The sequence below is a fragment of the Rissa tridactyla genome, chromosome Z (assembly GCF_028500815.1).
Source record: "Rissa tridactyla isolate bRisTri1 chromosome Z, bRisTri1.patW.cur.20221130, whole genome shotgun sequence".
NCBI classification, from domain to species: Eukaryota; Metazoa; Chordata; class Aves; order Charadriiformes; family Laridae; genus Rissa; species Rissa tridactyla.
This window is the reverse complement of record NC_071497.1, coordinates 85,025,368-85,041,184: the sequence shown is the minus strand read 5'-3', so window position 1 is coordinate 85,041,184 and position 15,817 is coordinate 85,025,368. Positions and strand designations below refer to the sequence as shown.

Sequence of the window (15,817 nt, the reverse complement as noted above, 5' to 3'; positions counted from 1 at the left end):
GTGACTAGACGCAGCAGAGCCGAGCCTCTTCTCCTCTTGTTCCTTCAATCCCTTGTATCCAAACAGGATCTGTCTCCTAAAGACATCGAGAAAGGAAACGTTTATAAATGCGAAAACATCGCAAAGCGGGAGAGAGGTGGGTGGTTAGTTGGGACCTCTAGCCCTTTACAGTGTTTTCCAGCAGCCGTCTCCGAAGCCATGCAGAGGATTTGAGAGCTGCTCCTCCTGTTTTCCAGGTGGGAAAGGCCATCCCAGATAACGGAAATAGCTTCCTCAGTCCAGAGAGCTCAGGTAGTCAGAGGTCTCTGCTCTCACTGCTGGGTCAAACTGGCAGAATGATGAAGAGATTAATTTCCTGGTCTGCCACAGGCTCCCGGTGCGGCCCCGCGCAAGCCATGTGGGTTTTTCTTTACTACTGTGCCCCCTCTTTGAAAAATGAACTTTAATAGCACCTTCAGAATTCCAGGATTCATTAAAGTGTGTTATTAAAGGCTGTGACACTGGTGTTGGGTGCACCCAATAGGAGAGACAAAAAGCACCGCATTGGTGAGCTCGGTGAATTTGAGCCATCCAGAACCATCATAAATCTCTTTTTTTTTTTTGAATAAAATAATAACTCAGAAGAGGTGGTCAGAGCTATCAAGCATTTATAAAGTGTCTGAGCTTCTGCTCCTGGAGGCAAAATTCCTCTGCAATGACCGTGAAGTTTGCACAAAAATAAAAGACCAGACTGGAAGAGGTTTGCCTTCAGCAGAAACGAATTCCCAGGGGATAACCGGCAATGAAGCTCTTCCGAGACAAAACTTGTGGTCGATGAACATGTTGCTGGGCCTGACCCCTTTGCTGCTGAACTCTTTGGAGACTTCAGGTCGGTCTGGAAGAAGGGATAAGGCTCACACCAGGCTGCAGACTCCTTTAGAATCATCCTCTCCGTGATTTTTCTCCGTCAAGACTGAAGCGTTTCCCTAATCGTGGTATTTCCCGAGTGTTTGAGGCATCCTGGAGCCCAACCGTCTGTTAAAGCGAGAGCGCAGGGCCAGCGCTGACGAGCGAAGCGGCCTGCTCCGTGGCTGGGTGACCTCTCCCTGCACCAGGGGTGCGAGCAGCCCGGAGATGAAACCGCTGGCATTTAAAAACCAGGCAGTTACAGCCTCGCCATTTAAACAGGTGCTGCAGCTTTGCAAAATACGCTTCCCTGTCTTTTTTTTATTACGTTTTTCACGTTGACGGAGAAAGAGCGGAGGTGTAGAGCGTGTTGGTGACCTGCCTGTGGCAAAGCCGGCTTGTCCCCATCGCATCTTCCCAGACCCGCTCTGAGGTTTGAACCCCTGGCACTTGTCCGGGGCTGTGGGAGCGCCTTTGGGGCTGGAGGCTCACTGCAAAGCTACATCCAGTTTCGGACAGATTCGGTTTTATTTACGTGAAATTCCTTCTCTGTTAATTATTCATTGCTTTAACACGGGGAGGAAACGCTTGCTGCGGAAACGGCCAGCGCAGCCATGCCTAGGGTACAGTGACACCGCAGCCCCGGCCAGACCCGAGGATCGTGCCCAGCCGGAGCACGTGGTGACTCCCGCACGGCCCAGGGGGAAAGTCCAGCTTCCAGGTCCTTGGGACAACTCTGCGGGCAAAAATTCAGGACCTGGGGTTGTATTTTAGCAACAGCGAACTCCGTGCTGATGGGCATTTTTTAGTTGTCAGAATTAACGCTCCATATTTTTGCATTACCTGCCACCGCGCCCCGCGCAGGCAGTGCCACGTCCAGGAGACATCCAGCGAAAGCACAAGCCTTTCCCAGCAAACCTCAATACACACACAGAGGGAGTCTAAACTACTTTGAACCTTGTTCCTAATTTTGAGGAATGAGGTTGACTCAGCTCTCGTTTTACCCCTGGTAAACCTGGTATTTGGTTAATTTTCACCTCTAAGTGCCTTCAACATGAATGCAATACGTAGTACCATAAAATGCTATTTAAGAGCCAGCGCTTGTTAAATATTACGATCAACGCAAGTTTTGATTCCCAAATGGAAAGGAGCCTCCCGAACGAGAGAATTTCAGGCAACTCAGCACTTAGGACACACTTCAGGGATTTCCTATGTATTTTGGGGTTTTTAGTTTCTATCTTTAATTAAAGTTTTAGATTAATGGCAAATCACACGCGGCACCAGCTGGTATTTCATGGGAACGGCTGTGCTTCGCCTCTGGGCTATCACTGCTACCCAGGCTTCACTGAAACCTTTGCTCCGTGCCAGTGCTTCACATTTTGTTTCTACCGTTGATTTAATAAAAGGAGAGGAGCAAGTTCTGTTTGCCCAACAAAGCTATCTTGGAGGCTTTGCAGAGATTACGCTGCCTAATGTGTTACCCAGGGTAAGTTCTGGACAGGGTGCAGGTTTTTCTCCCCTTCTTTGCTCCTTTCCAATCTTCCCCCGGAGCCACCTGCGATTTATTTGGATTCATCAAGGACATAAAGAGCTGGAAAAGAGAGATATCTGCGATGCTGGCTGTCCTCCTACCATAATTGGCGCTGCTCCTTGCCAGGGTCCTGGGGAGGGGGGCAGAAAGGCAAAAGACACCAAAATGGGGGGTGTTTTCAGCCCCCAAGGGACGAGGAGCGGAGGGTGAGATGCCACCAGCGTGGCTTTAAAGGAAGGCTGTGGGTGCCCTGTGCGTGGCACAGCCCGAAGCCACGGCAGGGGGGATCCCCCCTGATGGAGTAAACAACTGTGGCAGGGAATGGGCCCTGCTGAGGGCGTTTTCCGCCTGCTTAGTTAATATGCAAAATGCCTTGAACGATAATGAATAGCAGTAGTGATTACTTAGGAATACTTTGGATTTGCATCATCCTTCTCGGGCCCAAAGAAAGTGCCTTACAAGCAGGAATTGAGGCATGGGGTGCTCCCAGGGGATGGAGGGAGGCGGCGTGGCTACGGATAGATGGGCTGGGGACCATTTTTTGGCTGTTTCTGCACAATTTTTTGGCCAATTCCCGACGTCAGGGTGACACACCACCAGCGCCCCGGAGCACAGCCATGGTGGTGGGAACCCAAAGCCACCTCCAGGCAGGAGAAGATGGAGAAAATCCCGTCGCTGGTGGGTTCCTTGAGTGTGTTTCCAGCGGGCTCATGCGGGCGCGACTCCTGGTGCCAGGGCCCGTCACAGGCTCCCACAGGAAGGTCATTCTTTGCACCCCCGTAGATGTATGAAGACGGCAGGGCCTGAAACCACTGAGGGGCACCTTCTTGGGGCTTAATGACTTAATTCCGTGGAAAAGGACGAAGAATAAAAGGGGGGGGGGAAATACCCTAAACCCACCAGCAAATGCAGGGCGTTTCAGCACCTCAAGTGAAGGAAGTGCGACGGCTCCCTCATGCTGGAGCTGAGGAGAGCCGAGCGGAGCCGAGCTCAGCCGAACCGAGCCGAGCTCAGCCGAGCCGAGCAGAACCGAACGGAGCCGAGCTCAGCCGAACCGAGCCGAACCGAGTCCAGCCGAACGGAGCCCAGCCGAACCAAGCCGAGTCCAGCCGAACGGAGCTGAACCGAACGGAGCCGAGCTCAGCCGAGCCGAGTCCAGCCGAACGGAGCCGAACGGGACGGAGCCGAGCCCAGCCGAGTCGAACCGAGCCGACTGCAGCCGAGCCGAGCCGAACGGAACGGAGCCGAGCCCAGCCGAGCCGAACCGAGCAGACTCCAGCCGAGCCGAACGGAACGGAGCCAAGCCCAGCCGAACCGAGACGAGTCCAGCCGAACCGAGCCGGACGGAGCCGAACTCAACCGAGTGCAGCCGAAGGGAGCCCAGCCGTGCCGTGCCCGGCCGCACCGCCTCATACCTGAGCGGGGCGCGGCGGAGGCGGAGCGGTACCGCTTCCTCCTCCTCCTTCTGCCCCCCCCGCTCCGCTCCGCGCCGCTCCCTTCTCTTCTCCTTCCCCGCGCCCCGGCCGGCGGCGACGGGTGTAAAGGTCGGTCTGTCGATCGGTCTGTCCGGCAGTCGGTTGGTTCGGCGGCGCCGCTCGCTGCCTGCCGGCCCCATGCCCCACGCCTAGCGCCGCCCGCCCCGGCCATGTCCGCCGCGCAGCTCTACACCAAGGTGAGCGGGGCGGGCGCCTGTCCTCAGGGGGGGGGTATCTTCTCTGTGTTTTGGGGGGGTTGTTTCGCAGTCACGGAGGGGAACCGCAACTTTCCCCGCACCCTTCGGTGCCCGGGGAGAGGAGAAACCCCACCGCCCGCCCTGGGAGCCGGGACGGGGGTGCCGTGAGGGAGCTGGTTTCTGTGGGGAAGAGACGGAGGTTCCGGGAGGTGACCGATTTTCTGTGGGGAAGGGACAGGGGTTTCATGAGGTGACCGATTTTCTGTGGGGAAGGGACAGGGATTTCGTGAAGGGGCCGGTTTCTGTGGGGAAGGGACGGGGGTGCCGTGAGGGGGCTGGTTTCTGTGGGGAAGGGCGAACTTCGCCCGTGGGTCACGGCGGCCTTGGCCTCGTCCTTCGTGGGGTCCGTCCCTGGAGCAGGTGAACACGCAGCCAAAACACGCTCAGCTTCCCCAAGTCCTCATAGAATAATTTATTTTCCCTCCTATTCCTAAAACACCAGGGTGAGGGAGGGGGGAAGAGCAGTCCTTACAACTGCTGTAACTCACCGAAATGCTCCGAAGGTGCTCGGTTTCCAGAGTCCTTTTTTTTTTTTTTTTTTTTTTTTTTTGCAACTCCCGAATATTACTCCCTCGGCAGGGGTCCGACCAAGCGCACCCGCTTCCTCATGGCAGCGAGGGAAGGTAACATGGCTGATGGCCTGGCAGGGTGCTGCGCGCCGCCGGGCTGGCACGGATATGCCAGCGGGATGGCAGCCAGCCGCCTTCCCCGTCGCTTCCCAGAGAGAACCACAGCTTTCCACCGAAAAAGTGGCCTTTGTGACCATGGGAAGCTGGGCTGCTGATTTTTTTTAAGCAGAGCCTGGGATCTAGACAAGATCTTTTCTTTTTAATTATTTTGTGGCTGTGGGATATTTGGGCAGGGTGCAGGGTATTCCCGCTCCTTGGCCAAAGCGGGCTGGAGATGCACCCTGTGTGGTTTGGGGGGTTTCTGCCCGTCCCCCCCCCCCCCCCCAGCGAGATATTTGTGTCTGGAGAGATCTTTCCTGATTGACTTGGTTGGATGAAAGAGCTCCTCGCGCGCAGCCGGAGATCAGCCCAGTACGGAGCGATAACTGATATGGAGAGAGCACTCTCCCTGCGCTCCGCATCTTCCTGAGGCTGCCCGGGAGTGCTACGGGATCCAGGGAATGTGCTTAGTAAAAGCCATCAATAACACTAGGCAGGGGCTCATCGAGAAAAGTGCTTGGCTTCAGAATGCTTTTGCTGAAAGGCTGTGAAGTGCCAGCATCGTCTACTGTAATAATGAGAATTTTAGTATTTTAATGTTTTAAATTTTTCCTGTGACCGTGGTCAGCGTGGAGGCGCTGCCAGACTGGCACCAGCCCTCTCAAGGAACCACTTTTTGTCTCCGTGCCAGTCTCTCAGGCTTAATTTTGCTGCAGATTTCTGCATTTGTAACTCATTTTGCGAACGGCTTTTGTGTTAAGTCGGGGGTTGCCGCTTATTTTTTTGGCCGTTGTTATCAAATGGAGGCAGGATGATGTGTGAATCTGGAGGCTCCTCCTTTGAACTTGTGGGAATTTAAGAAGCCCCTCTGGATTGAGCTGGGCTGTTTGTGAGCGGGCTGACCTCTGTCCTTCTCGGGAGCATTTCAAAAGCAAAGTCTCAGGTTTGGAAAACCTTTTTCCTTTGGAAGATCTGAAGGGGAGCACAAGGAAAGCCGTGGCTAAACTGCTCTGATGTGCCGACCGCAGCATCTCATCGGATGAGTGCATGGATGCGATGGCAAGCATCCCCAGGGAGGAGGGAAGCTGGCTGCAAGCGCTGTGTTATCCGTATCTATGGGCTGGTTATAACAACCAGGTTAACTGATTCTTAACTTGATGAACAGGTAATTAGTCTGTGCTGTGTTTTGATGAGGTTTATACTCCTGTTCATCCGCTGAATGGGTATAAGATGCCTGCCTGGGCATCACTTGTGATCCTGTTGCCGTACAAGGACTTTTCGATGAGGCACTTGAGAAGTGACAATTTGGTGACAATCTGTGCATGTCATTAAATTTATTGTTAATGACAACAAAGATTCTTGATGAGAGCTGGTGTTTCAGCACTGGCCCTTCTGCTGGTGTCCGTCTGTCTTGCGGGGACGTTTTGGGGACACAGCTGTTGTGGTAGGTGGTGGGGCCACTGATGGTGCTTGGAACCCGTATAGGTCATCTGTGGGGCTATGTGCTGGTGTTGCAATGAAATTTAGGACTGTCCTGCTGGATCTCCTTCTGTGTGGGGCTTCTGTGCTGGCTCTGGGCTTTGAAGCAGCAAGAAAATGTTTCCTGGGACTTTGAGTATATAAGAAAAAGAGCAAAGACGGCTTAAAAAAAACACAACAAACCCAACAGCCTTAAGATGCTGAGGGTGCGGGCTGCTGATGGAGGTCCCAAGGTGAAGTGGATATGTTGCTCTGTAGCCTACTCTTAGAAAGCATTAAGGAGGGTCACTTGCACATCACCTCTGTGAGGATGAGGGCATTTGGCCCTGTGGCCTTATAGCTCATACATGGTAGAGAGGCCTCCGAGAGTATGGTGGGGAGAAGACAACCTGCTGTGGAGGGCTGACCTGCCCCGGGCAGTTGGGTGTTGATGCACCATCTGTGCGCGGCTGCCAGAAGATGCTCTTGCAGGCTGGCATGGGGGTGAACAGAGGAAAGGAGAGGGGAAGAGCGGGAGAGCTTCAATGGGGTGTTACAGTTCAGGAGATGACTCTCCAAGCGCAGAGGTGGGGCCTCCTAGATCACCTTGTCAGCAGGGTGGGGGTGAAGCTCTTTGAGGGAAGGCGGACAATCCGGCTCGCTGGAATCAATACAGCTGTCTTGCTAAAAGCCTATTGATCTGATGCTCTGTGTTGCATTAGCGCAGCCACAACGGTACCTCCATTGGAGTCCTTCCTCCTCCTGGTTGAACCAGGATGAAAGAAACTGCTGGGGAGCTGCTTCGGAGCCGCCGAATGGGACTTCTCAGGTCCTCCCACCTCTCCTTCCTCTTGGGCTGTAATGGGAGCTGCTATGTGTTGTGTAGAGAGTCCTTAACTTCTACTTGATGCTTGCAGAAGATCTCCTGGGACCTTGTGGGACATGTAATATTTTCTCGGTGCTTAAGTTGGTGCTTGTTAAGCCACGCCAATGACTGTGCTGTGTTAGGCTCAGCGCTGCCCTGAGGAGCACTTAAACTGGAGGGAAACCCATCCTGGAAACACCAGCAGCCGTGAGTTACTGGTGAAGGCCCTGTCCATGCGGGATCTCACTTGTGCCCCTTTAAGAGCAGGTATTACTGGTGTTTAATAGCCCCCATCAAACAAGTTAATTAACGGCTGTGCCTAATTATGAGCACATGAGTAGTTCCAAAACTGCATCAACCTTCAGGCATGTAGGACTCCACTTGGGTAAATATTTATGGGGAGACCATTGTAAGACTCTTCTTGCTCACGATGCAGTACCTGGGGACTTTGGCTGTGGATTTATTTTGTTGCAGAAGCAAAGATGAATTTAGTGCAACTTGCATGCTAGCAGAAGAGGAACTGCATGGTAAAGGGTGCAGACTTGGTCCTGGAGCCCCTGGCACCAGCGCGTGCAAGGGGAGAAGGCAGCATTGAGGATTCCCACCTGGAAAAAACTGTTCCAGGTGGAGCTTTGCCTAACCTGTGTATGGCCCTGTTACCCCGTGAAAACATCTTTCTAAGGCTGCCTGAGGATGGTCCTGCTCCTGCCGTGTCCCCAGCGTTCCCGTTGGAGCATGGCAGTGGTGGGATGTGCCCAGCCAGACTGGTTGCAGCTGGGCAGAGGAGCTGCTCAAACCCTATTTGGTTGAAAAAAAGGCATCTCCCCGCATGCGATGCTCTTTCCTTCCTCTCCGGCCAGAGCCCTCCAAAGAAACCTGTTGCTGATGCAGCTAAACGCCAGCCGAGGTAACTGCAGTCCAATCCCCGTAAGCCTGTGCAGATGCCAGCATTACTCTGTAATGAGATAACAGGGACGCTCTGCTCCTCTGAGCTGGGTGCTGGGCAGCATGGAGGGAGGACATCGCCCCTGGAAGATGCCGTCTCCAGCAACGGTTTGATTTGCAGCATTAAACTGGAGATTAGACTTGTTTGCATGGCTAGCCTTCGTTATTGCAAGGTGAAGCTCTTTATATTACTAAACCAAATATAATTGCTTTTGCATCTGGATGTTCTGCTCTCTTAAAGGTACTTCTTAAAATATGTTAATTGTTAATTTAAGCATAGCCTCTGAACCTAATGCAAAATAGTGCTTCTGCCAGGCTAGGGAGTAAGCTGTGCCTTTCTGTTCCTGGGGTGTTGTGCAGCTCGAGATAGGCTCTTCAGAAGGTTTGCAAGCTCTGGATGAGCAAGAAACCAGATTATTTCTTTCTTTCCCCCCATCTCCCCCTCCTGTTGTGCAAAGTGACTGTTATACGCCAAGTATTTTTTAATAGACGATAGAACTTAATGCATTAAAAAATCCTCTTCTAATGGCTAGTGTTGGATGTAGGAGAAACTCTCTGGTTTTCACTTAAGTTGTCGTATTAAATAAAGTAGCTGGAATGAATTGGTGGTTTCTGACCCTGGGGAGAAACTTTTCAAAAGCCAATATTGCCAGTGTGATCGCACACTGATTGAATCAATGAATTGGCATAGACCTTCTGGCATAAAACCTTTCTGAAAATTATTTATCCTCCAAGGCTCAGGGAGGATTCATCCTTAGCGGGTGTCTGTGTGCTGGGTTGGGGTTGAGGAGCAGCTGGGAAGGAGCAGAGAAGATTTTCTGTGTATGATGTAGAAAACATTGTTGGGAATAAGTGTGGGGGACAGGGAAAGTTTGGGGTTTGGTTCCAGGACATCCGCGGGAACTCTGATGCAGAGCTCTTAGGGCTGCGGAGCTTCTGAACTCCTGCTGCTGCTGTTAGGAAAAGCAGGTTATACTTGAAGTTTTTGGTGTTTTTATTCTTCTTTATTTTAGATTATGAGGGCAAGTCTGGGTCATGCCACAAAGGGCAGGGTCGGCTTGGAAGCCACGCTGGGATTTTTATTTAAAGATGGATCCATCGGCATCCCTGGTCTCCTCCTGATCCTGCCTCATTATTAGCTGCAGTCGCAGAGAGAAAATCGTTGAAATGTAAAATATGATTGCCAAGGGCATTGCCACCTCCACTACCGCTTGGGGACCTCCTCAGCTTCCCCAAGATGGCGTGGAGGAGAGCAAAGCAAAACCAGACTTGGGGGTTTAAATACAATTCATTCCACTGGTTACATGGCCTTGAGTAGGTTCAAGGGTGGTGAGAGATGGGTGCTGGTGGCTTTGCGGGCATTTGCCTCTCTCGGCGGGCAGGAGGTGGCCGGAGTTTGCCCTGTGCTCCACTGGCGTCGTGTGGATGGATGTCCTGCTGCAGGGCACGCCACGGGCTTTGTGCTGCAAAAATAACCGCATTTTCTGTTCATGCCGTTGTTCATCTCAGTTGTGCATTTAACAGTGTCTCTGCTGGGGTTAGATGAGAGCCACTGAGTTAAGGAGTATGGAGCTCAGCGCTGATGCTGGGACACAGCCCTGGGAATGACTCCAGCAGGGCTTAATTAACTTGATTCCTGCTTTATGGCCTTTTGCTGACTGGGACTAGTCAACTTGCTTTTTTTCAAAAATTGTTTTTAAGAATTCCTACCCTGATACTGTTTTAAGGTTGTGAAATTGGGGATGGGGGGGTGGGCGTGCATGAAATCCCATTGCGCACATCCCAAGTTGCAGCACTATGCTGGGTTAACTCCAGGGTGAAGGATGGAAACTTGGGGACAGCAGCGGGTCAGGAGCCCGAAGCAACACGTGGCTCGTGCTGGTCTTGTGGGGTGGGATGGGATGGGATGAGTCAGTCCTACCCTCTTCTGCCCCGAGGAAGGTGTTTAACTGAGGGCATTTGTCACAGGCAGCCTGGCTGCCGTTGAGGAATGTATTTACAATGGAGGATTTTTGCTTCGTTATTCTTCTCTCCTGCCAATAACCAGGCCTAGGAAATTACAACCCTGAACATGAATGCATGCATCCCTTCTGCTGACTAAGAAAGAAGGCTATGTGTGTTTGTATCTGTATTTTTTTTTATATATATATATTTGAAGCTGATCTCAGTTTGCTATAGTGCAGTGCAGTTCTAGGCACATTGGGCTTTTAATTTATATGCCAATTGGTTTGTAGCTCTGGCCAAAAAAGGAGTAGTGTACCCTTACTCAGATAGTTGTCCGGGAAGGAAACCACAGGAATAGCCTAACTTTAGCGTGAAAGGTGGACTTTGACCTTCTGAGTTAGTCAGCAGTGTAATAAATAGCAGGTAGCATAGGTAAAGCCCTGAGTTGAGTTTTTTGTGGTGTTATTATCTGCTCTTTGACCCATTCTGCAAACAGAGGCATTTTGTGGTGGTTAAAGGAACATCAGCATGAACTACAATCCAGGTCAGAAAAATGGCTGCTTTGGTTGCAGCAAGGCCCCAAGCTTTGGCAGACACGTGAAATGTTTGCAAAACATTTCAGTGAGGAATTTGGTATTTAGCAAAACCGGAAAAAAAAATTCACTGTGAGCTTTCTCGGTCTCAAGTTGGTTGTGTAAAGCGATTGCCCTCATATGCCTCTGGCTTGCTGCAGGACACATCTTGTGGGGTAGAGTTGGGTTGGGTTTTGGCTTAGCCTGGTCCTCTGGAAATGAGCAGAGACCCATCCAGAGATGGTGGCAGGGCTGGGGAGGACCATGGGGTGGTGGGTGATGGGTTTTACGTGGCCTTCCTCATTTGAATGCTCTTTAATGTGATGCCCAGGTCATGGTAAACTCATCAGTTTTACTGATGAGGCTATTAAGGATTTGATATTTCTGGTCTTTGCCTTTCCTGGGGTATCCAGAGGGCTTGGAGAGGAACATCCCTACAGGGAAGAGTGTGCAGCCTGGAAATGTGACCTTTTCTCCAGCTGTGCGCTCCTTTTTGACTTGGCCATGTCCAAAGCCTTCTGCAGCCGACTGAAACCCGTGACTCATGGGAATAGGTTAAACGTGTCAAAGGCTGGACTATAGGACTATAAGCAACGTAAGTCTATAAACCCTTACTATGAGGAGTACCCTTAATTGCAGGGTATGGCTCCAAACCCATGTCTTGGTGCAGGGTGGTTGGGTTGCGGTGCAGCTCCTCCAGCAGTGTGTGCTCCTGACCCGCTGTGCCACCATCCTTCACCACTTTTAACCAAATCCCCGTTTGATTTTTTTAAAAAAAATTATTTACTTTTTCCTCCATGAGCAGCTTTTTAGTACTGGCTTTTAGTCTCTTGCGCTTATCTGTATGAAACCGATGGTGCTGTTAGGACATTCAGACCCTGTTCTGGCAATTATAGCAGATCACCAACTGTGTGACATGTCTTGCTGCCCACTTCCACTCTGTTTATGGTGCAGGGCAGGTTGTAGGATACCCTGGCCATGTCGTCCTTTAATGCACGGCCATCACCACCTTCTTCAGTTCATAATTCCTGTTCCCGTATGGGCACTGGTGGTGGTACCAGTGGGGTGGTTTCGTGTTGTCAGGGTGCTTGGTGTTGGTGTGCTCCAGGTGTTTGGTATTAATGTGGCTTGGCTCCTCAATAGGAGATGTGTGCTGTGTCCACCTGTCTCTCCTGGCTTTTGGATGTTCCTCTTGGCTCTCATCCATCTTTCTGCCCATGAGTCTCTGTTTGCCACGTGCTTCCAGCTTAGCTCTTCCTTGAAAACATGTCTTCTCCATGCTTGAGGTTGAGCAGCCCTTTCAGCTCATGACTGCTTCCCATCCTGCTGAACTACAGGCAGCCCCATGGGGCTGGTGGCCTCGTGAAGGGGTATGTTTCACTTGGTGGCTCCACCGAGGTGTGGAGCCAGTGCTTAAAGCCAGCTAATCCATACCTTCACCCTTCCCGTGAGTCATCGCCCAAGCTCCCTTACGATAGTCCCACTGAGGTGCTGGTAGGGTGTGCTAACCACCGTTTACAGGGCTGTTGGGAGCAGGATGTGTTGTGGATGAATCACGGCCGCTACTTATCAAAATGACATGTTACATCTCGGGGATGTGTCCTGGCGAGTCACTGCTCTTCAAAGACAAAAAGACCCTTAATATATTTAAAGATGGCTTTTAAAAATCATGAAGGACAGTCATGGGAATGTCCGGTTTCTTGTGAAAGCCACACAGGGACGATTTCAGGTGTCTCAGGCAAACCTTCATCTGCCAAATCCCTGAGCAGGCAGCCAGGGCCTCTGAGATATGTCTTAGCAAATGAGTGTCGGAAGCTGTTTAGGAAAAAAAAAATAAAAATTAAAAAAAAAAATCTGATCCCCGTGCCTGTCACAAAGCCAGTTGCTGGTGCTACGCCCCAAGCGAGCAGAAAGTTGGTGTAAGCATATCTCAAGGCAGCGAGTGGATGCTGAGATACTGAGGTGATGGAAGCTATAATTTTCAATCTAATTAAGCTGAGTAACTCCCTCATGGATTTATGCTTCTTAATTACTTTGAGCTCTGATAACGCGGGTGCTGTAGGTGTCGCTGGTTTTTGGGCAAGCAAGTGTGATGTCCAGCTTGGACAGAGCAGCAGTGCCCACCTGCTGTCCATGGGGACAACGGGGGTCTTAGTAAAGGACTTAATCTCTTGGTGGGGTAGAGATGAAGAGCTGGAGGTGGCTTTCACGAGGCACTACTGGACTACTGTGGTCTTGGACTAGTCCTACATCTCATGGTGGGACCATAAGTCCTGTTTTAGAGACAAGGTGGAGGTGCAGGAGGGGAAGGTCCTGCTCCAGACCCCAACGAGATACTGGTGTGGCTCTTACTAGCCTGTCCCATGGTTGTGGGGTGCCCATTTCTTGCCTAGCTGATGTCTGCTTTCACCACCATGTTCAGCGGTAAGAAATAAAATAACGAAGGAAATTAAAGACCAAGTGCTCCTCATCCTGTGTCACCATGATGTCACCTTGCTTTCCTGTCCGCACCTGGCCTTGTAAGAAATCACTTCTCTACTGGGATAGGCCATCAACTACCATCTGGTAGTTAATGGTACCAACAAAGCCTGTTTTGGTTGAAGCAAGAGCTTTAACACCACTAAAAAGCTCTTCCAGAAGCAATGTCTGCACAGGGTGTGAACATCTCACCCAGGGACTGGTGGAGAGCTGCCCTCGGGGGTGTCTGCAGGGACTTTCCTACTCCCAATATTGGGGTTTTCTCCCCTAGAATCTGGTGTTGCAGAGATGTAGTTTGCTTTTCCTCTCCCGTCTGGCTGTGACACCCTTAGGGGCAGCTGAGGACATGTTGCTTGTGGCTGGATGGCTTTCAGGGGTGTGAAGTCCCTGTGTGAAGGACTCTGCTTTTGGGCTGAGCCTGCCCTCGGCTCTCCTGCAGCCAGTGTTTTATGGCCCTGGGTGTTATAAAGACCCTGGCCAGAGAGCCAGGAAGGTCATGGAGGCAGAGCTCTTGAAATAAAATACTTCCTTTTTTAATAAAGAACAAGAAGAAGAGGAAAAAAAAAAACAAACCAAAAGGTGGGGGGGAGAAGAACCTGGGTGTCTTAAGCGTGCAAATCTGAATTCCAGAAAATATTGATACTCGAGGTTAAATAAAGGGCTGGTGTTTTGGGTGCAACTGGTGGCAGGAACGGCTTTTGCCTTGGGGGTGACTTCTGCCACCTGGACCCTCGCCTGCTCGCCAGGAGCTGCTTTGAAGCCTTGTGTGCTCTCACCGTGCCAAAATAAACTGGGAGTCAAGGCTGTCGGAGCTAATCTTCATCCTTTCACGCTTCTCCCTCTGTGCTGCCGTTTCAGTGAGTGATGGCCGTGCTCGTACCTGTTTATTTTAGGGAAATCCCTCCCCCAGGTTGGGAGTGCGGGGACCATCCCCGTGATTCCAGATGGACACGAGCAGCGCTGCCCAGCTTTGAGAAACCTGAAATATCCACTTGCTCAACCCTCGAGGTGGGTTCAAATCATCTTTAGGAACAAAACTTGCTTGAATGTACCTTGCAGCACTGGATGCTCCGTGCTGGAGAAGATGAGATGGCTCAGGCTGCACAACTCCTCGCAGTCCCCAAAGGCTGTGAGCAGAAAAGCTGCGAGCAGGCTTTTCCTCCCCGAGTGCTGCTGCACCGGCGTTTGCATCCTAAATTCCAGCACCGGGCAGAAAAACCGCTGATCTTGCCCAAACGCAGCCTCCCAGGGCTGCCCTTTTTGTCTGAGGAACAGTATGATGCAGAAATCCATATTTGAAAAAAAAAAAAAGTCTATTATCAGAAACAGGATATTCTATACACCAAAAAGTCCGTAGACTCTTCAAGCTTTCACTGGTTTGGTTTATTTTTTTTTTATTATTTTTTTTTATTTTTAATTATTTGTCTGAAAATGGTGCTGCCTCCTGTCAGACTTTGCTCTGGTACAAAGTTTCAGGGCTGGAAAGTCATGTGAAGTAAATCAGCGGAATGCAAATTCTGCTGTTACTTGCTAAACTTTGCTCGGATCTCATCTAATCACTGACCTGATAAGTACTTTGGAGCTTCAGCTCTTTTCCTGCGAGGAGGGATCTCAGCTTCAGTCCTGGGGATAGCACTCATCCTGGCTGAGCATCCTCCCGGGATCCTGGTGTCCTTCCCCAAAGGATGATATTTTTGAACCCTTTGGATATAAGTCGTGCCCGAGCTATTAATTGCTGTCATATCCCAATTTTAAATGGCGTTTTCTTTTTTTGAGTAGCAGGTTTACTGTTTTTTCCTCCTTTTTACTCTCAGATGACTCTGTTTTAATATTCAGTCATTTGCTGTTGCTAATCTCCAGCAGGATGGATTTTGGTGTCCCTGTGTGAAGAGCAGACTGGATGTTGTGGCTGATAGAAAATCCCTGAGACTTTAGTGCGCAGAAGCGTGTTTGACTATCGGACCACGTGGTTCACAAGTTAGTGAGGTTTCGTCATTTTAGCAACTCTGAAGGCAGTTTCTTGTCTCTCGGCATTCGGTACTAAAGGCCGAATGTTTCTAGAGGAAAAACCTTCCAACAAAACAATTTAGTTTTCCTCGGTTGTATTTTGGGGACAATCTGTTGGCGACTATTTTATCCAGCATGCCATCTCTCGGCTTATAAACCTCTTTGATGTGGCTCATTCAGGGGAAAAATGGCATTACACACTACCTCAATCACTCAGATGTCAGAGAGGATATCGTGTTTGACTAATCAGGGGAAATTTGGGAAGATTTAGTAATGCCAGGAGACATGACCCACTTTCAGATAAACGCTTTTCAGACAATAGAGATTGAGCTATATGGTGGGGGAGGGAGAAACATTCACAGCATAAAAAGAATTATTATTTATAGCTTTTAGATTTTATTTTATCGTGCTGACTCTTTCCCAGGTTCCAGATGGGTTTGCTTTTTCTTTCTATGGTGCTTTTTTTTTTTTTTTTTAACAAAAATGCTGGCACTAACTGGATTTTAACAAATCTGTGTTATCAGAGATGACCATCCCCAGGCTGCAGATGCCCGTCACCTTTGGGATGTTCCCCCGAGCACAAGGGGTGGGTGTTGGGGCGATGTGGTCCAGCGCGATGTGGCTCTGGTCCAGCTGTTGGTGACCAGCGTTGGCTGGTTATGGGGATGGGGAACCTGGTGTGGGAGTTTGCCTTGAGCATCCCAGCTCAGAAAGGTGTCTACGCAATGAAGT

The 15,817-nt window shown here is 50.5% G+C and overlaps 1 protein-coding gene across 1 annotated transcript in view; it reads left to right on the top strand.

The window, feature by feature from the left end:
* Positions 1-3,958: 3,958 nt before the first annotated feature.
* Positions 3,959-15,817, top strand: part of LOC128902947 (unconventional myosin-Vb-like) — a 155,390-nt gene continuing 143,531 nt past the window's right edge. Inside the window, exon 1 of the mRNA XM_054186727.1 lies at positions 3,959-4,088. Within this exon, the coding sequence (XP_054042702.1) occupies positions 4,062-4,088 (27 nt within the window). The 5' untranslated portion in view covers positions 3,959-4,061. The remainder of the gene's footprint in view (positions 4,089-15,817) is intronic.